At 40.8% G+C, this 23,210-nt stretch overlaps 2 protein-coding genes across 3 annotated transcripts in view; one reads left to right on the forward strand and one right to left on the reverse strand.

The window, feature by feature from the left end:
• Positions 1 to 22,140, reverse strand: part of IDUA (alpha-L-iduronidase) — a 46,495-nt gene extending 24,355 nt beyond the window's left edge. The window contains exons 1-2 of one of the 2 annotated variants that reach the window (XM_038123933.1): positions 21,728 to 22,140; positions 18,516 to 18,656 (exon numbers count right to left, since the gene is read on the reverse strand). In XM_038123933.1, coding sequence (XP_037979861.1) covers positions 18,516 to 18,656; positions 21,728 to 21,852 — 266 coding nt within the window. In that variant the 5' untranslated portion in view covers positions 21,853 to 22,140. The remainder of the gene's footprint in view (positions 1 to 18,515; positions 18,657 to 21,727) is intronic. The other variant, XM_038123935.1, reaches the window with a different exon arrangement.
• SLC26A1 (solute carrier family 26 member 1) lies at positions 1,963 to 16,218 on the forward strand. The gene is given in 4 exon segments (XM_038123932.1): positions 1,963 to 2,637; positions 9,340 to 9,348; positions 9,350 to 9,991; positions 11,345 to 16,218. Coding segments are annotated over 4 exon segments (2,262 nt in total). The 5' UTR covers positions 1,963 to 2,547; the 3' UTR covers positions 12,866 to 16,218.
• Positions 22,141 to 23,210: the final 1,070 nt, after the last annotated feature.

A 23,210-nucleotide genomic window follows, 5' to 3' on the forward strand; every position in this document is an offset into this window, starting at 1 on the left:
TGTCCATATGTGACTAATTTAGCATTATTTTTTTTAACAGTTAGGTTACTAGATATGAATTGTACGTAGCAATGCCATGAATTTTTCTGAGATCATCTGAAAATCCTCAAGTAAATGTGTCAACAATGTTGAATATATTTTATGTCTTTACATCATTTACTTCATAAATGCTTTTGTTCAATTCTGCTTTTAACTCTTTACAGTTTTTAAACAAATTGAAATTGTGCATCTGTTCATAAATATTAAGTCATACAAACAAAAATCACCTGTAAACTCAAAATGAATGGTCAACGGTTATCATTCTTTTCTACTGTAGTTTCTACTCTTAGAGATAGGTGTTCCACTGTAGTACCTCTTTTGGCTGTTTTGGCCAATTACCACTGTTTCACTACTCAGCAGCTGACAAGGAAAGACAGCAGTTTTAGAACTGAGTGTTAGTGTCAGCAGAATTCAACCAGGATGCCAGGACCAGCTCACTCAGAATTATTGCTGGACTGAAGCCTTGATTAACAACTTCCTGTAATGGAGTATGAACTCTCATCTCCATAATCCACTGACGAAACCTTCTGCTGTCAGTATTTTTGTATGTTAAGTAAAATTGTTCATCATAAAACACAGTTCTGTCAAAACTATATAATTTTCCAAATTTCTACAGAGAGAATGAGAGATTGCTTCATTTTGTCAGTTTTTCCCCCATGTGGAATTGTCCTGTCCAGAGATATTTAGCTTCACTGGCACTGTGCTGTACTGAAAAAATGTTCAGAAACATTATTTGAAGTTTCTTTCTTTTAGATTTCAAAAAGTGCTATTTTTAGGCTAGCTTGAGGCAAAACAAAGTTATAACCAACTGTATATGGAGGGGGTCAAGTGATAATGATACAATAATATCCTCCTTTCTCTTAGGAGCCTGATATTGGGAAAAGTGCTGTTGGAGAGAAATGCAGAGGGGTGTCTGTCAAAAAAATTGTGAAATGGACAAACCCCAATTATTCTCTAGATTCCAAGATTGCAAATACCAGAAGTAATGGAGTTTCCAAATATTGGACAGGAGTTGAAAAGGAGAAAAAGTTTCCTTAGGTACTGAAGCAGATGGCACATGCATTTTAGGAGGTCACTAGACAAAATAACTCTTGGTTCTAAGAATTAGATAGTAAAATGGATGAAAGGATGAATTTGAGAGACTTGAGTTTAAGTCACTTATTTTTAATGAAGAAATACCTCAAGGCTAAAATTAAATTAACAGAAGCAGTGAAATCTTCTTTTCTGTAGAGCACAAAACCAAAGAAACACACTATCTTTGTGACCTGTGTGCAAAACTTGCTATGCAGATAACGTGTACTACTGCATCCCCTTTTTTCTAGGAGGTACTTTAGCAAAGGGGAAAGTGATAGTAGTGGTTGACAAGACCTTCCATAACAAAGAAGCAAACAACAGGATTTTGGTAAGAGTGAAATTACCTTCATTTTGGATTTAGAATGTCACAAGTACTACCACCAAGTCCAAGCTCCTGGTAGTAGCCGGTAGTTTTAAGAATCCATGACCAGTTTAACATCAGAGAAGTACTATTTCTACTCCTCCCTTGTCCAAGTTTTGACTTTTCATTTACATAATTTTTATGTTTCCTTCTTACTTCTAAAGAGCAGCAAACAACTTTTCGTACAGGGATAAAAGACAATATTGAAACCTGGCCCTCTCTAGTAATGTTTGTGTGCCAACAACACAGTCTTTTTGTGACCTTTCAACTCCCATCTCAGATGGAGTTACTGCATGCCAGCTCATGTTGTTCCTTGGCTGAGAAACAGACACATCTGCTCATCCCTTAGCTTTCAGGCCAGCTGAATAGTCTCTACAGGTTGTGGCCTTGTGCCCAACCCGTTAATCCACACTGCTTAGTAACCATTAAACATTACCTATTACCTTTGTCAAGGGAAGGAGATGGATGTTTATTTATAGGTCTGCACTTATACAAAGATCTAAGATAACTGAGAGGGAACTTGGTCATTTATATACCTCACAAGAATGAAGTAGACTTTCAACAGAAGTCTATCTTTGTCCTTCTGATCTGCCTACATTATGAAGTCTTTGGTTTACACAGAAGCAGAAACTATTGAGATCTGAATGTGCTGACATGTAGAAAAAGAACTCTGACCTCCAGTTCTCCCATCCTATGCACTGAGCAGAACAGGACTTACTCCAGCCTGAAAAGGACATGAATCTCAAGCAAGACGGAAGTTCTATTCATACACCTTGAACATGTAAAATCAAAAGCTAATGCTACATGAGGATGCATAAACCAGATCAAATCTCATAGGAGAAGCAGCTTCAAAGGTCAGAAATGTGCTAGCCTGAACTCAGCACAATTTTTGGATCAGTGCTAGTTAATTAATAATCTTATGCATTATTTAAACTCAAATCCTCAGCTAGTGATACATATATATCCAGCTTTACAAAGTGATACGAGTGACAACACACTACCAAACACCAAACTCAAGATTCCATAACTACCCATTCTTACCATGAGGAATATTTAGCTAATAATTTTCCTTTATGCAAATAGAGCGATGTCCGGCTGAAGATTTCCATTCATTCCAACGTGCAAAAACAGAGCTGGTACATTTCTGTCAAAAAGCTAACCAGGTAAGAGATTTGTCTCCCTTCCAGTGCCTCTGAATTCAGGTTAATTTGTTCTTTGCCTGTTTTCAAAGGTGCAAAACAGCCTCTTTTCACTTACTTTGCTTGCGCTGCTGTTTTAATTGTTGTTTATTATTATGTTGTTGTTGTTGATAAATATTGTTTATAAGGTAGACACTGGGCAAAAGTTTGTAAAACATACAGTCAGCTGTAAATGGTACAGCAATTATCTTTCCTGCAACCCTCAACCAAGAGTTCAACCATTTGGTTAGTTTTTAAGAAAGTGGTATATACTCGGCTTATCTTTGTTTCTCAAAGTACTACAGTGATATTGAAACTGAGAGCATTTTCTTATTGCTTAACTACAAAAAAGTGTTTCCAAAATACTGTCCTTATTGCAAGCAGTAAACACAAGATGCCCCAGAAAACAACATGAAAAACCATGAGAATGGACTATCAATTTGGTTTTCTCTGTGACAGCTTAGTATGGCTAAACAATATCCAGCAAAACCACAGGGCAGAACAAAGAGCTTAATATTTAACTTCATGAATGATGACCAGGGTCTTGAAAAGCTATCTTGAAAGACTTCTATTTTTTTTTTTTTAATAACAGACTTTCACTTTGAAACAGCTACCTTCCCAAAAGCAAGACTTGCCTTCAAGAGCATGTCAATAGTTAGATCAGCATTTTCTGGAATCCTTGCACAAAAACTATTTCTGCAGAACGAATGAAACTACTTGACCATGTATGTATGTATGTATGTATGATCACTCCTAGAGATGATCTTGATGGGCCAGCCTTAACAACACGTCCTGGCTGACTGCATGACTTCCACTGTAGCCTTCTCATCTGCTCTGGGATTGTTACCTGTCGGTGGCTGTCACATTACTCACTAGGTTATGGAACTGAGAATTCTTGGGAAAACAAGACTTGAATCACAGCTGCTGGTGAATGCAGGCATTTTACGAAGAGCCTAACTTGCCAGAAAATCCTAAACCAATTTAAAGTTGATAGTAAAATTTGTGAATTGGAGATTTTAATTAGAAATACACAAATCTGAGAGACTCTCAGAATAAATCTCTCCTTAGTATAGCAGTTTAATTTGTAGAGGACAGGATCTGGCTTTCCTGATTTGTAGAGACCACTAATCTGGAATGCTATTTCCTCTTTCATGTTTTAATTAGTGTAACATTGAAACTCAACACAAAAATGCTTTGAAGCAATAACATTTTACCCCTATATAGTGAAAAAACCTAACACGTTTCATATGATTTTCCTACAAGGCATTGCCATATTCTGTGCCTGTAGTCTGACAGCTTGCTGGGTCAGTGTATAAATAAATGCTTTTGGTTGCTGGCACCTTGCTTAAGTCTGCTTCCAAGTACATCTTAAGTTCTAAAGATGAAAATACAATAGCTAACACAAGACAGAGAGAATCATTCCTCTCACTTGTTCTGTTTTAGTACCTGATGACTTCTAAAACTTTTAGGTTATGTTGACATATCTAAGCAACCCTGCAGAACGAAAGATAAATCAAAGCAACAGGTGCTAAAGCAGTACTGTCTTATATTATATGCAGCTCAGGAGACTTTATTTCAGACTAGTCAGTTCTCACAAACTAAATATATTCCTCACATCTAAAGCAACAATTGCTGGCTTAGGTTTTTATGCCACCATAAAGGGTCAAAGTGCACTGGGGCATAGTTTCTAGGTGGCGTCCTCTGAAAAAAAATCCAGTTTGCAAGAATAACATACCCCTGTACATTGACTCTATGCACCATAATTGAGCATAACCAAGGAGCTTTTTCAAAATCGTGTCATTGCTCAAAACCAGAACATTAATGTAATAACAGCCATTAGAGCCAAGAAAGGTTTCTATGAGACAGAAAACGTTTCTGATATGAAAGATGAGCAACATGAACAACTTAACACCTGTGTTTCCAATCAAATGTTTAACTAGACTGATGTCTCTCATGTTTTTCAGTAAGTTATGCGACAAATAAATACAAAACCCATCCTAACCACATTAGTTTTTAGTGGATTTTTCACAGTTCAAACATGGAGAAAACAGCAAACATCACTTGGTTTAAACTCTTTAAATGGCAATATCCTAACTTACTCTTGAAATCACTATTTCAGCAAGTGAGCAATTATACTACAGAGCTGTGATACCACCTGACTTCTGTTCTAAATAAAGCATTTTAAGTATCTCAACATAGGGAGACAAGCTCACCTTTGCTACTTCCTCCTGGGCTTTATAGAGATATAGCTTCATATTTTTTGGTGGACAATCCAGGATGGGGAAGCAAAGGGATACAAAAGAATGAAGTTTTTAGGGGCTGTGCTGTTTCACAAAGAACAACTTATCCATTCAGAACGGTTATACATGCAGCAGTGGAAACTGCCTGCCAAAGAAGCTGCAAAGAGAAATCCCACATGAAGATACTGTGATGAATGTTTCTTCCCCTGCAGAGAGATTTTGTCAGGTCACAGGCATGATGAAAAGACAGGAAGAAAGCTGGGACTAAGGCCAGTTGTAAAGTCAGAAGTTTGTTTGGCTTGAATGGTTCTTTCCCTTGTTTCTCTTTTTCACAAAATAAATTGAGTCGATGCATTTAACCTGAAAGAATGAGTGGTTCAGACAAGGCTCTGCTCAACTGCTTTTGCTCAAGCAATATGGTCAAGCAAATACTGGAAAAAATTTCACTGTGAAGATTCCAAACATAAAAGTACAATTAAAAATAACCAAGACTACTTTCAGGTGTAATTATATGAACGTTACACATATACGTGAATGCACACAAGTCAGCTTTCACTTGTTTAAACAGTTGTTCCAATACCAAAGTCAAGTGCAAGGAACTAACATGTTTTATGCTATGTGCTGCTTCATCTGTGCAGCCCTGATAAGAACAGCTCTTTCAGCAAATGCTGACTTGAATAAAATGCAAATATTATGTTCTGTGGCACTCTGGAGGAAGAAAGGGAGGAATACTGGGTTTCCATTTCTTAGTGTAGCCTAAGCTGAAAATGGGTCATTTGGTGAATTAGTAAAGGAATCCACTTACTGACCCCCCTAGGGCTCCTGCATACTGCTCAAGTATTACTACTTTGGAAGAATGGTGCTGATCTCAGTGCCAGAATCAGAAGGCTGGAGTCTGCTCATGTGCACAACAGCACACAGATCTCCTCTCCTCCATTCTGTCTTCGGAGATGGCAAGAACGTTGGAAGCTGGAAGCTCGTCTAGGCTGCATAAGTGTACAGGGTATAGCACACATCTTGTGGTGAAATCTCACTTCCTTCAGGTGAAGCAATGAGTTGCAGGCAACACAGCCTGACAATTATTGGATTACACAGCTGAAAAATGGGTTGCTGATAACAATTCCCCTGCCCTTATTTGGTGTGGCTTTACTGCATTCTAAAAGCAACAAGGAAACTTTAAACATTAACAGTTTCTGGATACCAATCTAGGTTGAGAGTGGACTGCTTAACAGCTACCACATTCATTTGACATGGAATCTGAAAGCATATATAGCAGAATAAACAGTTACTTACAGGAAGGAAACCTTTATTTTCAGGGAAAAAATGGAAGAAAATTACTTACTGTCACCTTCAACACAGAAGATACAGTTTAGTGTACTACTTTTATTTTTTTTCTTTTTTTTTGGCAGGTGGGGAAGGCTTGGTTGTTTTTTACAAAAAGCTATTATTCTGATTATCCAGTACGGCAGTATAGTTTACATATATATATATATATATATATATATATATATATATATATATATTAGTAAACTATCATTCAAACACAGGATCTAATAGATTTCCAAAGAAATTATGTTCAAATCATCTTATGTAATAAAAATCACTATTATTCCTCAGGGACCTGCTCAAACAATACACACATCTGAATTGTAATGGGGATTTTTTGTAAATACCAAATTATTTCCAGGTAAATTGCATGAGATTAGAGAGAGACAGACAGCAACTATGCAATTAAATATATAAGCCTAGCGTACAGAAGCTGATGCAATCGTTTTTATGTAGCCTATAAAAAGCACTCATTGGATATTGAACTGCCCACTAGCTTTTAAGTATGTCAAGCAAGGGCACAATACTTATTTCCTGGCTAGCTGAATTCACTTGGCTGTAAGAAGTGAGTGGCATTTAAATAAGGACTTGCTGTCCTAAAGCACAAGTGTCTCATTCTCCAAACTAATTTAGGTAAGACAGGAAGTACTTGGATTTTGCCTTTTAAAAATGAGTGGTTTTATTACACTTACTAGCATTCTGTATTTGGTAAATTTTATTCATATGCTCTAAAGTACTTCACCGAGTGTTGCAACTTCATTTATCTTTTCTGTCACCTTTGCATTCTAACAAAGACGAGATACAACCGTTTTTTTCTATCCAATCTGATCTTGGCTAGCATAACTGTGCAGTACATTAGGGTCTAAAGTAAATTTAGCATTGATAAAGAATGGACATGGATCTTTAAAAATAATTATATTAAATTGTAATTAGTGTTCCCTTATGATGGAAATAAACCTTACAAACGCAAAGAAATGTATACAATGCATAAGCTAAAATGAGTTTATGTAATTGGGATGGATCAAACTCGACTAATTTTTAAACATATGTTTAGACTACTATGCAGGTCCTTTTTAACTTGGACAATCAGTCCACACATTTCTAGCAAGAACCTCTACTCTGCCTTTTGCCAACTTATAAATTACCTGTAACACCTGAACATCCTGCTTTGAATTGTGGTTAAACTTTGCATAGCCTTAGAAATCATGCTGTATCACTCTTCTGTATGGTGTATCATAATACCTGGGAACTTGTTTAAAATTTCTGCTCTAGTTACAGATATATAATAATCTTCTTATTATTTTCAAACTGGTGGCAAAACATAATGATTAAAGTCTTGAAAACTATTTCTAAGCAGCATAGACAAAAGACTTTCTAATAAGCCCTTCTCAATTTGGACTGCTCCAGGACAAAAGCTTGCAGGCCATTGCTAATCTGTTCTTTTGCTTTTCTATTACGTTTCCAGTTGGACTCATTAACACTTTTTCTAAATTCAGAATTCTACACCCTAACAGGCTGTTACCTAACATCAACAAATCAAAATGTTCTTCCTAACAACAAAAATGCCCCATGAAATTTACAGAGAATTCTGTCAGTAGCATCTAAACTATGTATTAGTTGTTTCAACCATTTCAATTTACCAACAAAATACTGCACCAGTAAGTTTACTTCAAGTTTTATGAAACTGATGGATACAGAGTCTGTCTCTAAACACTGAAAGAGGAAAGAAAGAGCTTCCACTTGTAAGTGAAGACAAGCTTTGACACTATGGCAATATCACTCCTGGCACCAAACAGTTCTGATGCAGAGATCCTGGCTGTTAATGACACTGGGAGAGGCTGAGCCTAGAGAAGGTCTGCTTTCCTAAAAGTTCTGCATACTGTTGTATTAGGACATACTATCTTCATCTAGATCAGTACAAGTCACTCCTTATCTTCCACTACTCTTGTACGGGCATCCTCACACAGAAGTCTCTTCTTTCTCTCTACTGCTGACCAGAAAAGATTTGTCACTTGGCATAGTCCGTTTAACATTTTCCAACTGTGTGTTCCTATTTTATTTTCTTAGCTATGTAAGTTAGGACACTTGCATGTTTTGCCTCTTAGTCATGTTCCCACCTACCCCAGAATTACTTATGAATGCACTAAGCTAATTTCAATTAATGTGACAATTGAATAAAAATGCAGAAGTCGAGTTGGTGAAAACAATTGTGTCCACTGAGGCAAGAGACATCAAAAGCCCCCCCCCCATCAGAGGGATACAAATCATCCCAGCCATCACATACTAGAAAACAATCAGGAGAACCAGGAAACACTTCTGTGTTTGTTCTGCTGTACACATAATTATTTGCTGTATCTCATTACTGGCAGAACAAAGTTGGGTAGCTATGGGTTTAAACCTGAAAATAATAACAAGTAGCAACTCTTCCAATGCAGTAAGGTCATGGTGCTTGGTCTGTATGCTGCCACTCTGGTGGTATTTGTGAGAAGGCATTTATTACCAGAATCTGCACATCAAAACAATCTACAATTCAACAAGTTAATGCTATGTAGCAGCTACAAAGAGTCTATCAATTGTTTATGTACGTATCTTTTGTGTAAGACTAAACTGTTGCTCTCCAGAAAACTTTGCTTTACAGGTCCTGCCAGCAACATTTTTCTCCTCTGCATTGAGGACAACTGTAGTGACAGATCATTATACCCGATGAGAGTTACTAATCAATGATTACACTATGTACTCACTATACAGAATCACTACAACCTACCTCACTAGTGTATGTTTATTGCACACCATCAAGTCCTACTTCTGGTGACAGAGACCTTTCTGATAGAACATTTAGAATAATGATGGAAATCTTTGTCGTAACAAAAAATGGCTAATTTAATCCCATTTTTATTTATTAGAACAAACTGGATTCAATTGAAAGTACTCCTTAATGTGTACAAGAAAGGACAGATTTATTTCTTAGCCTTATGCGTCACTGGAGCCCTGTGACAGTGCTCTTGTTGGGATGATGCTTCCTTAAAAAGCAGAATCAGGGGACAAACTTTCAGTGTTAAGTGACTGTGTTAAAAAAGCCTTCACAAATTGCAACCTGACAGAGGTTTTCTTCACTTTGCAGGAACACATTAAATGAAGTAAACACTGGGAAAATGGAAAGACCACTTGAGACTACCAGAATGGCAAACAACACCTCATCCTGCTTTCTCATGGAAAGAAAGACTCATATCAAGATTAACAGGAAAGAAATCATGCTAGCTAAGCTGAGAAAGACCTGCTCTTGCACACCACAGAAGCTGAAGAACTTTCTTATGGACTTCTTTCCTGTTTTGCGATGGCTTCCCAAGTACCGATGCAAAGAGTACATTTGGGGGGATATTATGTCTGGGTTAGTGATTGGGATCATTTTGGTGCCTCAAGCAATTGCATATTCACTGCTGGCAGGTCTGAAGCCCATTTATAGCCTTTACACATCCTTCTTTGCCAACATCATCTATTTCTTAATGGGCACATCCCGTCACGTCTCAGTTGGCATTTTCAGCTTGATAAGCTTAATGGTGGGACAAGTTGTGGACCGAGAACTTCTCTTGGCTGGGTTTGACTTGAATGATGATGCTCCACCAGCCTCAGGTGATGGCTCTCTGCAAAATGACAATCTGTCCAACACAACTGCCTTCAACCTTACCATTGTGGGGATAAATGCCGAGTGTGGGAAAGAGTGCTACGCTATTGGCATTGCTACAGCCTTGACATTCATGGCTGGAGTGTATCAGGTAAGTGGTTGCTGACATCCAGAGGCAAGGTATGAAGTTCCTAAAGTTTTATATATGAACTAAGCTTTGGCTTGACTGTTTTTCAATGAGATACATCATCAGCTCACTTGAATGTTTGTACCTTGGGCTGTTTTCTCCAGGAAGCTTAACGGCAGGCAAATCAGAGACAGCATGAGGCAGGCAGTTTTCTTAGTTGCTAGCAAACACAGGTAAAACAAGAGTCGTCTGAAAGACCATCAACATTGTTTTGATACTCTTCTGCTTCTTGGCCTTGTTGCTTCCATGGGACAATGAGGCCAAGTACAGGTATAGGAAATTCCCAGGTAGCAGTAAGGTCATGGTGTACTTAAAAATGAAGAAATAAATTTTTCCCTAGATATTTTAATAGAGGGGTATACCTACTCAACTACTTCTACAGATTCAGAATGAGCAGTTCAGTGTTTTGGTACGGAGTGCTGTGGTCTACCAAACTGCTGTCCAAAAGATAATTCAAAGAAAGGACAAGAAGAGAAATACACTGACTAACCCACTTTTCAGACAATGGCTGTGCTGGACTCCTTGGCACTTGTCAACAAGGACACCAAGAGAGCACAGAAGGAAGCATAATGAACATACTTCTCTATTAACTCTGTGTGTGTATGTGTGTATGTGTGTGTACATATGAATGCAGAAAGACATAGGTATCTTCCTGTTGTAGTAAGAAATTTCAGGTCACATATGTGAACAAAAAAATGCCCTTGTGAAGTTGTATTTTCCAAAACCATCTAAGGAGAATCAGCTAGTTAAGGACAGTATTGGGGAGTTCGTGAGCTGTTCTGACACTTCTGATCTTAGCCATGCCACAAAGGCCATCTGCGCTCAATTGTCCCTTCTGTCCACAGGGCTAAAATTAAAAGCTGTTTCATGCAAAAGCAAAAGTAGGGGTCTTATTTGTTGTCATTCAAGTTTTGTTTCCAATGAAAAGGCCATGCATTTTAACTTTATTCGCTTTAAGACAGAAAAAAAGGAAAATTGACTTTGGTATAACAGAAGTATTTTGGACCCACTGCTCTTTTGCATGGGGAATAAAAGTCAGGCAAGCCACTTCAGTGGAGTCACTTCAGACAAATGTTTGATTGACCATCCTGTCTCAAACTCCTCATTCACCTCTTGGGTTTGCAGCATTCCACAACAGTAAAAGGAATCACATTTTAAAAGCAGACAGGAAACAAGAAAGGGTAATTCCTGATTCAAGAATGAAATAGCCAAATACTATGGGCCCCCAGCTAGCTCTGCCCCATCTGTACCTAATTATTTGCAGCAATGGTTACAGCTCATGGTTTCGTTTTTTTTTTTGTTCTTGTGTTTCCTCAGGTTCTAATGGGGATCTTCCGTCTAGGTTTCGTATCTATGTACCTATCTGAGTCTGTACTAGATGGCTTTGCAACTGGTGCTTCCTTAACCATTTTAACAGCTCAAGTGAAGTATCTTATCGGAATAAAAATTCCACGTAGCCAAGGGCATGGGATGCTTGTTATTACCTGGATTAACATTTTCCGGAACATTTCTCAGGCTAACCTTTGTGATGTCATCACAAGTGCCATTTGTATCGTGGTGCTGGTCACTGCAAAGGAACTCGGAGATCGGTATAAGCATAAACTGAAATTTCCTCTTCCCACAGAGCTGGTAGTTATTGTTGTGGCAACGCTGGTGTCACACTATGGGAAGTTAAATGAAGTGTATGCATCCAGTGTTTCTGGAGCTATTCCAACAGGATTTATCCCTCCAAAGGTACCAGAGTTCAACTTAATGCTCCGAGTTGCCCTAGATGCTTTGCCTCTTGCCATAGTCAGTTTTGTGTTCACTGTATCCCTTTCCGAAATGTTTGCAAAGAAATATGCTTACACTATCCGAGCCAATCAGGAAATGTTTGCTGTGGGGTTCTGCAACATCATTCCTTCCTTCTTCCACTCTTTTGCAACCAGTGCAGCTTTGGCAAAAACACTCGTCAAAACATCTACTGGCTGCCAGACTCAAATCTCTGGAGTAATTAGTGCAATGGTGGTTTTGCTGGTGCTGCTCTTCCTGGCACCTCTCTTCTACTCCTTGCAGAAGTGTGTCCTGGCTTGCATTATCATTGTGAGCCTTCGGGGAGCCCTGAGGAAGTTCCAAGATGTGCCAGCACGGTACTGTGTGAATAAGGTGGACACACTTGTTTGGGTAGTTACCATGTCTGCTTCTGCTTTGGTCAGCACAGAAATAGGGCTGTTGGTTGGCATTGTTTTCTCCATGTTATGCATCATTGTTCGGACCCAGCGGCCACGGACAGCACTGCTTGGTCAGATTCAAGACACAAGCTTTTATGAGGATGATTTAGAATATGAAAATCTCTCTACTGTTCCAAAGGTCAAAATATTTCGCTTTGAGGCCCCACTTTACTATGCAAATAGAAACTACTTCCTAAAGTCTCTGTACAGATTGACCAATTTAGATCCTAACCTAGAAGCTGCTCGGAGGAAGAAATATGAGAAGAAGGAAAAGCAGCATCTGAAAAAAGGAAATCACAGAACAGCTAATGGACTGGGCATCGGAGAAACCACTTTGCAACTAGTTCCTAAGCAAATTGATTTCCAAGCCCTTGTTGTTGATTGCTCTTCCATCTCATTTTTGGACACCACTGGAGTTAATACTTTGAAGGAAATCCTGAAAGACTACAAGAATTTAAACATTGCTGTTCTCCTGGCTTGCTGCAATCCCTCAGTGATAGACTCTCTGAAAAGAGGGGGTTACTTTGGAAAGGATTTTGGATGTATGCAGGAAATGCTATTCTACAGTATACATAATGCTGTCCTGTTTGCAAAAGACCAAAAGCTTCCAGCAGACTGCTCAGTTTAACTCTGTCTTCCTTGATGATTAACCACTAAGTGACAGATAGAGAGGGGTAGTTTGCAACTATCAGACACACTGTTGGCTGCACAAAGCCATTCCCCCTAAAGAGTTCCACTTTATGTCATATGCTACAAAGGGCAGCCACTGGGGAGGAAGTCCAGGACAAGAATGGAAAGGTTAGACCACCACCTTCACTTTAAGATGCAGGCGATGGCCATTTGAGATTGACTTGTCCATCATACCATGATCGTTTGTGACTCAACATGGATATCAGGGGACTGCTGTGGTGGAAGGCCTGCCCAGTGTTGCTCTCCCAGTGATTTAATGGCTGGTTTGTGTTAAGAAGGCTAAGCCACTTCCATCAAAATGCAATCAATATGGCATTCTGGATACATCATTGTTTAAACAGTGGCTTGCAAGGCCTTACTCCTTCCAGTCATTTCCAGTGTACTCCTAGACAAGTCCCCACTGTTTGCAAAAAAAATAAAATGTATAAAATATTGTGGAATGTAGAATATCTCTCCTCCTTAATCACACAAGCTTAATAGCATAATCTGCCACAGGAGAAGAAACTATGATCCATCACAGGTTCCTCTCAAAATGACCATTTTCAAAAATTGCTGGCTTTGGAGTTACAGGAGTCACCCGTTCTACTGGATTATATCTGTCAAAATTAGTTACTGAAGGCTGTGATACCCCTAATCATGCTGGAAGAAATATGACTCTGATGCGCAAATTTGTAACTAGTAAAAGGATAAACAGGATTAAGAAAAATGAATGGCTTTAACTGGCAGCTACCCAGCTAGTTGTACCATCCTGTAAAATAAGTTGCCTCTGGTGGGCAGATGCAACTATAATTCAGGGATAGATAAGGACCATCAAACCTAAAACCTCAGAATTGTGATGCAGCATATCACTATCTTCCTACAAATGCCTACCTGGGTTCAAAGAAAAACAGGATAAGATAAGGGTAGGGTGGGAAGGTAAATCTGCGAGTTTTCTTGAAGGGGATTGATGGATCAGTCAGAACTGCCTGGCTGGTCTTCTCTGATGCAATGCTAATGAAGTATTACAAGTAACATACAAGGGTCAAGTAAACGGAGCAAATGCTTTGTAACTTGTGTATCCCTCTATGCTGAAAAATTTTCACCACTGTTTGTACATACTGCAGATGTTGTGGGGGTTTTGTTTGCTTGGTGTTTTTTTCCTATCATATTAATCTTTGATTTGAGGTCTACTAGACCACGTTTTCTGGGGCTGGTTACTTTCTATATTAATCTGCATTAACTACCGTTCATTATGCTTTAGTCATCAGTTGTATTGTTGTATATGTACATTCTCTCTTCATAAATAAGTCTAGACTTGGATTTTGATTGTAACACAGTATGCAGTGCTCTGGCCCATGGCATGGGCAGAATATTTTGTTTCATACTCAAGTTTATAATTACCTGCACAAAAGGTAAGACAGCTGCGCTCACTCTCCTTTTTCATGTCAGTTCACACCCCACCAAGCATGGAAGGAAATTCTATCACAGCTGTGCCTCTCAAAACTAACAGACTCTAGAAATAGATTCCATATATAAAGAAGCCATTTCTTTGCCATCCCATTTTAAAAAAATAGTCAACACATCGTATGACTTACTCATTTCAACTTTTTAGGTCACTGAATGAAAGAACAGTCAAACTGAGGTTCTCTAGGTGCTCTAGAGCCTGTCTGGCTCTCAGAAACAAGTATGTTCTTAGAGGAAAAGCAGTGCACTTCCAAAGACCAAAATATCTTCACAGGGACAATTGACTAGCACAGTATCAAGCTATTCAATACTGGTGTTTTCACACACTCATTGCAAAGGAAGCCTATCGGCTGCACACTCTTAGTACTGCTAAAGCTGCAAAGTCTGACAGAAACATCTGACACAAGATTAAAGGATTGACCATTAGCAGTATTTTCCTGTCATAAAACAATCCACATTATTATTTAAATTGCTGACTTGGTATGATTAGCTTCTTTCTGTTCTAAAAGGAAGTGAGCAGGGCACAAGGACAAAAACTGCTTAGTACCTGCTTTTATTCGTAACTAAACCAAGATATTTTTTGATCAGGGAATACCTCTTTTAAGGTCCTGTTTATGCCTAACAAGGCAAATGGGTTTATAAGAGTTACTACCAGACAGTATCAATATAGATAGTCATAGTACACAGTGCTAAAACCAGCTGTCATCGGAAGTCAAATAAAACATCCTACCAATCTACACTGTTTTTAGTTTTATGGATCCAGATACCAATGTAGAACACAAAGAAAAAAAATGTAAAGATACTCTTAACTCTAGATTAACCTCATTTTAAAAGAAAAAAAAAAAAAAAAAGAAAGAGTAATTCCAGTGGAAGGTGTATCCTTGCAAGAGTCTCTGGAGAATAATGAAAAGGATAAGAAAGCAGGAGTGGGAAGTCTCCTTTTCACCGTATTTAAGTTGGTACCAAAGGATACCTAAGTAAATAAACTTGACTACACATAAGAGAGAAGGTAAACTTCAGAATTTATATATGAAGAAAGAAACTATTGATCAGAAGAAACTGTAAGAACAATTTCCTGTTTTGGTTTTACTGGCAGAGCTGGCTCACAATCAACTGTGTTGGACATTGTCAAACACAGCATGGAAACAGCTTCAGTGTTATGATGTAGGGATGCTGGCAGACTGTGAATTATTTCTAAGGAGTATATAAAAGGTAACTAAAAAAGCAAGCCTTTTTCTGGTCCATCTATGTTTGCTATACTGAGTTATACTAAGATTAAAGATATGAAGATTGAAAATTAACAAAAACTACTGATTCTCTTCTCTCCTAATTTACCAGAAATTAGCTATCATGTCTTGGGAGAGGAGCTGGGGATAGGCTGGTAATTCCAACTAGGTTAATACTAATATTGAAATAAAAACCATTATATGCCTTTTAAGAAATGTTATATGCTTCATGTAGGTTATTGGTTGGTTTTTTTTTTGTTTACTGTGATGCCTTGTGATTTACCATGTATCACGTATCCAACAGATCGTAGTACTGCTACATAAAAATGGGAAAGGATTATTATTGTGGACTTGTGTGTCCCTTGGAACCAGGCAAAGAGCCGGAGTCTTCAGTTCAAAGTGTCTTGTCTTGTTGACTAGTGAAGCATGGCCAGAATGTGTGGTCTAGGTGTCAAAACAGCTCTATTTACTGGCACTGGTAACCAACAACCTGGGAACTGTCCAGTCCATGAAAGACATCCTGGATTTCCCCACAATCATGAATATTCCTGTGTCACAAGACCAAGACCAAGAGACAAATGTGTGCTACTGGATGGAAAATAAAACTGTTTCTTTGAAAATAGTTTGCCTTGTGGTATCCTTTCACAAGTGGCGAAATAATGGGCTGACTCTGAATAAAGACAAAGATGAAGAGGGGAGCTTTCTGCATTAGAAAAAGCTAAAATAAAGGGATGGTATTGGGGGAGTAAAAAACATAATGAGAAAGACCATTACAGAAGTGAGAAGGGGAAGGTGGCAGTCTTTTATTTAAGCACATCTATTTCTTGGCAGAAACATTTAAGGCAGCTTTTTTACAGATGGCGGCAGCTATGAGGAAAAGCAAAGCCTCTATCTGCTAGACTTCCACAGAGGCCCTCTGTTTTTATTAAGTGCACTTCTTCAATCAAGTGCCTATCTCTGCATTCCAAGGAGTGCTCTCTACTCACCAACCTCATGACATAATACAGTTCAGCACTCAGATGGTTGCACTCAAAGCCTCTTTACATCCTCCTGGAAATCACTGGTTCAGGAAGAGATTTACACGTGCACAAAATCAAGCATCAGTACTGAACTTCTCTGCTCAGAATTGCATTTTTGCTCCTGTTGGTTTTTTCAGTCCCAATGTTTGTCTGCAGGCTCCATGCTCCTTCTCCCTCCAAAAGTGCTGACATTTAGTCCACTGGCTGTCCTCCCACAACTTACAATGTCTTCTTGTCCTTGACAAATGCACATTTTTTTGCAAAATGAGAAGTTTTAACTTGGTTCTAAACAGTAGCAGCCTCTAATTTCTACATGTCAAAGGTGGGCTACAGATTGGGACTGCTAGGGTAGAATCCTACCTTTGAGACGCTACAGCTTTTCTGGGGACTTCTTGATTGATTCCTATGTTTCCACAGTCCTGGAATTTTAATTGTGTCAAGGACTGTATCCTACTTTTTTTTAAAGGCTCAGTGGCTCAGTACCCACAAAGGCTGAGCAGAATCCATGACAGATGCATTCCTCTCCCTCGGTCATGTGGAAAGCCCAATTCAACAGAATGGCACAGCTAAGAGAGGCTGCCAGAAGAGATTCTGGGCCCCAAGTGTAGATGTGGCTACTTTCTTTCCAAAGGTACTCATTGATTTTTCCTAAGTGAATTGGTTACAGAAACCTGAAAGACCCAATCCACCTCCCAGGAGAAATCTCTAAGACAGGGACTCCAGAAGTGGTGAGCAGTGATGGTTGTCCTTGACACTAGTTCACTCCAAGAGTACATATTCCACAGTCCAGTAAGAGGGAGACACACACACATAGGAAAGGGTGTTTGGGTGTTTGGTGTCTTGGAGACTTCAAGAGGGAAAGAAGAGAGCGAGGAGCCCTGTTACCTGCTATGCTCACGGATGAATTAACAAACAGAGGCCACCCCGGGATGCTGATGCAATACTTACCTGTGTGCAGGACTTATGAACACCTTCCTAAAAAACTGACATACACAAGCACACCTTAATATCGAGGAAGAAAAATTCTGCTCCTAATGCTCACTCTGAAACTCCCTACTCCTCTGCTGCTCACATGCCATTTTCAGAGCCTGAACTCTGCTTCCCTGTTGCTTCCCCATATTGGTAAATTCCCATTCTTCTGAGTCTGGGACAGTAGATGCAACAATGTGGACTGTAAATGAGCTCAGCTCAGTAGGAGTCTGAGCCAGGCAGAACTTTTAAGAGCTATTACAATTTTTCATGGGGTTTTTATGGTTTGTCTTTCTTCATAGACCAATTGCTCCTGCTCTAGGCATCTGGCTATTTGGCTGTTCCCACTAGGCATCTTATTATCAGTCTGTCCAAGCTGAGTTAAAAGGAACTTGAAAGGCAATGAATTCCAAGTGTTCTCCTAAAGTCTGACATGTATTTCCCTAAAACTAAAAACTCCATTTTCTATAAAAAAACCCTTTGAAACAGGGTATTAACTGGTATTACCCAAATCCAGCCTGTTTTAATTCTCACTACCTGTCAATTAACGCAGTGCACAGGTGGCTTCAGGAGGCAAAAAGTAACTTCTAAAATAGGCAGAAGGATTAGTGACAGCTTTCATTTGGACCTGTCAGTCCAATTAGGCTGGTATAATCCTCTGTTGGACTTTTTTGCTGTATCACATCTTCTACAATAAAGGACTAAAAAGTAAGCCATCTAATCCCTCAGCTTCTCAGTAGAAAATGTGTCTTTCCTCATTTCTTAAAATTCCAGAATTATTCCCATCTGTTGGAACTTAGCTGACTTCCACAGAAGCAAAGATATGCCCAGCTTGCAATTTGGCTAAGATAAACATCAAAGTGAATAAACACCTGTTGGACCCTTTAATGTGTCACATTTTCCTAGACTTCGACTTGAGGTGTTTGCTTACCTAAGAGCAACTAATTCCAGTAACCAGTGAATCCGAACTTGCTCAATGCCGCCATGTGGAACAGAAGAAATGTAGGCAAGGTTCAGCTCTTGGTCTTTGCTCAGGTCAAACAGGTCAGCACGGCTGTGAGGTAAAGGAGGGCTTCAGGAAAAGATGGACAGAAAAGAAACACATTGAAATATTAAATAACAGCTCCACTGGGCACGCAAAGATTCCTATGCTACATCCCTACAGCACCTGCATGCTCCTACGTGGCATGAGGAGCACTGCCTAACGTGAGACAAAATCAAAATGGAGTTGAAGGTTATTTGCGGCCAACTGGCTACACACATTGATTGGCAAATTAGAATACATCCTGAGTGCATCTCAGCACCATGCTCAAAGGAAAATCTTGCCAGCAGTCACTGCTGCACAGACAGCCATCTCAGGCAACAATGGCCAGAGGAAACCATACAGCGACAGTTGCCTTGTCTCTGAGTAACTAATCATAAAGGAGCGCACTGTCTTTAAGGCTTTACAGTGGAAGTCAGACATGCTGACGTCTGACTCAAGAAAAATATGGGCCTGACCTTCTTGATGAAATTCATGCAATGACATCAATTCTTTCTCTGCTGTGGATGCTACTACACTTTTTTGAAGCAGAATTAGATGCTCAGAGCCTTCATATTCTTCAGCCATATTCAGCTAACCCTTATGCATTGGAAAGCACAGGAGTGTGTAGTTTGAGGTTTCTATTTTTGATTCTGCAAGCAGTTTAACAGGCTCAGGGCTATCAACTTGACTTTGATATCTACTTATTCCACCGAAATTAACATTACACTGTGGCAAATTTCTGTTATTCCAATCTCCACAGATAAATACTGCAAGATGGAGATCTCAACCCCACCCTTCACAAGTCAGCAACTTAGAATGCTGCATGGTTCACGGGGTCTGGGCATCCTTAGGGACTTAAATTAAGTCTCCTCATATTGTGCACATTCTGAATGATATTTTTATGACAAGAAGAATAAAACAACACTGTCCCTCAGGCTTGGTAAAATACATCCATGTGTCTTCACACTGCAGCAAGAGATGATCTGTGCTCTAACTACATGCTATATACGAACTGTTTAAATCAAAAACTGTTGTAGTCTATGCCTTGCCTGTTGTAGTCTGTCTCCTATGATATCGACCAGACTTGTGCTGACTGCAAGTCTGCTGGGAAGAGTCATTTATGTCATCCTCGCCTACTCTGTACCCATCCATATAATCATCCCACCACCAAGGGCACTACTGAATGAATCTCCTACTGTATAACCATCTGTATACAAAAGAAGAAACATCTGACTCCACCTGGACAAGAACTTGACACAGCAGAGAAACCGCCGGTCTATTACGCCATCTCCTGCATCCTCACCTGAAAGTTCAAGTCTTTACACAAACCACATCCTTTATAATGCTTATTACAAATCAGCTAGTATATGTGAGCCCCTCTCTGCAGTTTCACCAGCATACAAGGCACTTAAAAACCAGCTCCATAAGATAGCTTCAAGTCACACAAGTGATACTGAGAAATTACCAGTTCCTTTCTTACTAAAAATGTACTAGCCATTTGGGTCTTTTTAATTGTTCCAGTAAATAAGGACAATGTTAACAATCAGATTCTGATGGAGTGCTTTATTACTACTCTGAAATTCAAACTGGCTTCCATTCAATAGTGGCAAAGACAATTATTTTTGCTTAGTCCACGTTGAATAAACATTCTGAAATTCACACGCTGTTAGGGAGAAATCTTGCAGAAACTGTGATGGGATACAAAAGAAAGCTGACAGAATGGCAGGTTTTGTTAGTGGTGCTATCAGTATCTGCTCTTTCCTGTTCTGAGTGCAAAGTGCCCATCCAAAAGAACTTCAAGCCCAGGTTTTCTCAGCTGCTGATCCACAGCTGGGCACTTGCCCAGAAAAGAAGCTTTAGCAGCTGGAACTCACTTGTGCCACTGCATGAGCTCTCAAGGGATTTTCAGAAATAGCAGTGTTGGCCAGATATTATAAAAGCGTAACTGCTGACCCATGGATAGCCTCTGCCTCTGCTACTGCTACTCAGTCTTTCCTTCACACATCTTTCATGTTTGCAGTCTTCCAAAGCTTTTCACACAATTAAAACCATGAGTGTTTCATAGGCTGCAGTTTAAATGCACTAAACATACTATTTTAAGGCAGATTTTCATAAATGTTTCCTAATGTTGCAAGAAAAATTTAAAACAAAACAAAACAACAAAAGAAGAAAAAATTCTGAAAGCCTAAACATTTCTCTTCATCAGAATGTATTTTAGGTCCTGTTCTGTTCCTGTAAGTTTTTTCTTAGGGGATCTTTATGCATTATACAAAAAAGTGCACAAAGTCCTTTTTCCAAAGCACATGCTCATTCCATCCCTACTGCAACTCTTTTCCACATAAGTGTTATTTAACCCATTGTATGCCTAAATGAAGTAGATTATAACCACTTTAGAGTAAGATACAAGCATGGCAGTGGAATATACCATCTCTTGCTTTCATGCCTGCTACAGGCTTTTAGTAGCCTCACAAAATTTAAAGGCCGTTCCAATCCCAGTTAGCTGATCAAGACCAGGCTTTCTCTGAGAAGCAAAGCATGACCAGAATACAGGAATTTCTGCATGGTCATCACCTTCCCCCTAACTTGGGTCAACTTGACCCACTGGCTGCATCTGGTGGTGCATCTGGAAAACGTCTGTCAAGAAGAACAAATTCCTAGAACTATCAGTCTTTTGTTTCGTAGTACAAGAACTCTCCGAAGTTTTTCCTGGGGCCCTTTAGGGGCCTTGGCAATGGAAACACTGAAAATGTTTCCACTGGGAAAAGGGAAATGAGTTCTGAGTATCAACATATCTACTGTGCTGTGGAAGAAGATGGACTTTACATGTTCGAGGGGGCAAGGAAGCAAGTCAGAGAGGGGGAGACGAGGCCTATTTTTTGGCCAGTTCACATTAACTGGCCACATCCCACATCCCGCCCTACACTGCGGACCTGGTCCAGCACCAGGCTAAGCGATAAGGGGCAGCAAGGGCCCTCTGATCCCACAGCAACAAGCCCAGGACAGCCTCGATTCCTCCTGGAGGGCAGCACGCCCTGGGGATCGAGAGTGCGGGATGCGGCCGAGGCCGAAGAGCCTCTGCCCAGTGGCTCGGGGCCCGGAGCCGGGCGGTGCGCGCTTACCAGAAGCCAGTGCTCCTCCAAAAGTGCTGCAGGGGCCGCTCGGCTAGCCGGGCATCCACGTACACCTCGTACGCCGCGGAGCCCGCGCCCAGCGGCACCAGCAGCAGCCACAGCAGCGGCCCCATGGCGCCGGGAGGGCCGCGGGGCCGGGGAGCGGGGCCCCACCGCCGCCCGCCGCCGACGCGCCAGGGCACGCCCAGGGGCCCCGAGGCCCCCGCCCCCGGAGCCCCGCGGCCGGGGGCCCTCCTGCCCGCCGCGCTGTCCCGAGTCGCAGCGCTGTGACTGCTGTCCCGGCGCCGCCGCTTGCCGGGACTCTCCCGCCGGCGGTGCCGCGGGGCGGCCGGCGGCGGCTGCGGCTCACCCGCGCCCCACACGGGGGCGGTGCGCACCGCCACGCCCGCGCTCCCTGAGCCAGGCCCGGGAAGGCAGCGGTGACGGGAGCGGAACCGCCCTACTTCCCGGAAAAGCGTAGGGGCAGGGAGGGGATCTGTGTCCGCTGGCTACGTGTAAACCAATTTATTGATCTCATTATGTCGAAGAGGAGTGTGCGTTCTCAGCCTAGAAAGCCAGCCGCATCTGGGCTGCCTCCAAAGCAGCGTGGGCAGCAGAGCGAGAGGGGGGATTCTGCCCCTTTGCTCCTCTCTGGTGAGAGCCCACCTGGAGTGCTGCATCCGGCTCTGGGATCCACTACAGGAAGGACGTGGACTTGTTGGAGCAAGTCCAGAAAAGGGCCGTGAAGTTTGCAAGGGGACTGAAGAACTTCCCCTACAAAGACAGGCTAAGAAAGTCGTGGCTGTTCAGTCGTAGAGAGTAACGGATACAAATTGAAAGAGGAGAAGTGTAGCTTGGTTATTGTAAAGAAATTCTTTACTATGGAGGTGGTGAGATGCTGGAACAGGTTGCCCAGGGAAGTTGTGGATGCCCCCTGGCACTGTTCAAAGCCAGGCTGGACAAGGTCTTGAGCAACCCAGTCCAGTGGGATGTGTCCCTGCTCATGTTTGGACTAGATGATCCTGAAGGTCTCTTCCAACCCTTAACATTCTATGATTCCATGATTCTATGGAGAGCTTTAAGTGTGCTTTATCACACACAGCCCACAACTTGATTCTCTAAATGCTTCTTTGCTACCATGTATACCCGAGGAGTTCATTTTCCATGAGGTGTGACTCTTGTGTTCAGGATCATTCTCATTAACCTATTGTGCCCTCAGGAATCTTGTCAAGCCTTCCAGACAGGGAATCCAGTTCTATGCCACTAGCTGAACCCTGAGCTGGGACAACAGCTGCCTTTGGGTGAGTGCTGCTGTCTGGGCTTCAGTGAGGGCTGATGACATTTTACCAGTTGGAAAGGGAGGGTGATCCATGAGAGGAGGGCCTTGCACCCACTTAAGCTGGCTCTTTTGTTAGCCTTCCCTTCAGAGGGATAGATTGGATGAGATTAACACCTAACAACCAAACACCATACTGTAATTTTTTTGATTATT

Source organism: Motacilla alba, chromosome Z (genome assembly GCF_015832195.1).
Source record: "Motacilla alba alba isolate MOTALB_02 chromosome Z, Motacilla_alba_V1.0_pri, whole genome shotgun sequence".
NCBI classification, from domain to species: domain Eukaryota; kingdom Metazoa; phylum Chordata; class Aves; order Passeriformes; family Motacillidae; genus Motacilla; species Motacilla alba.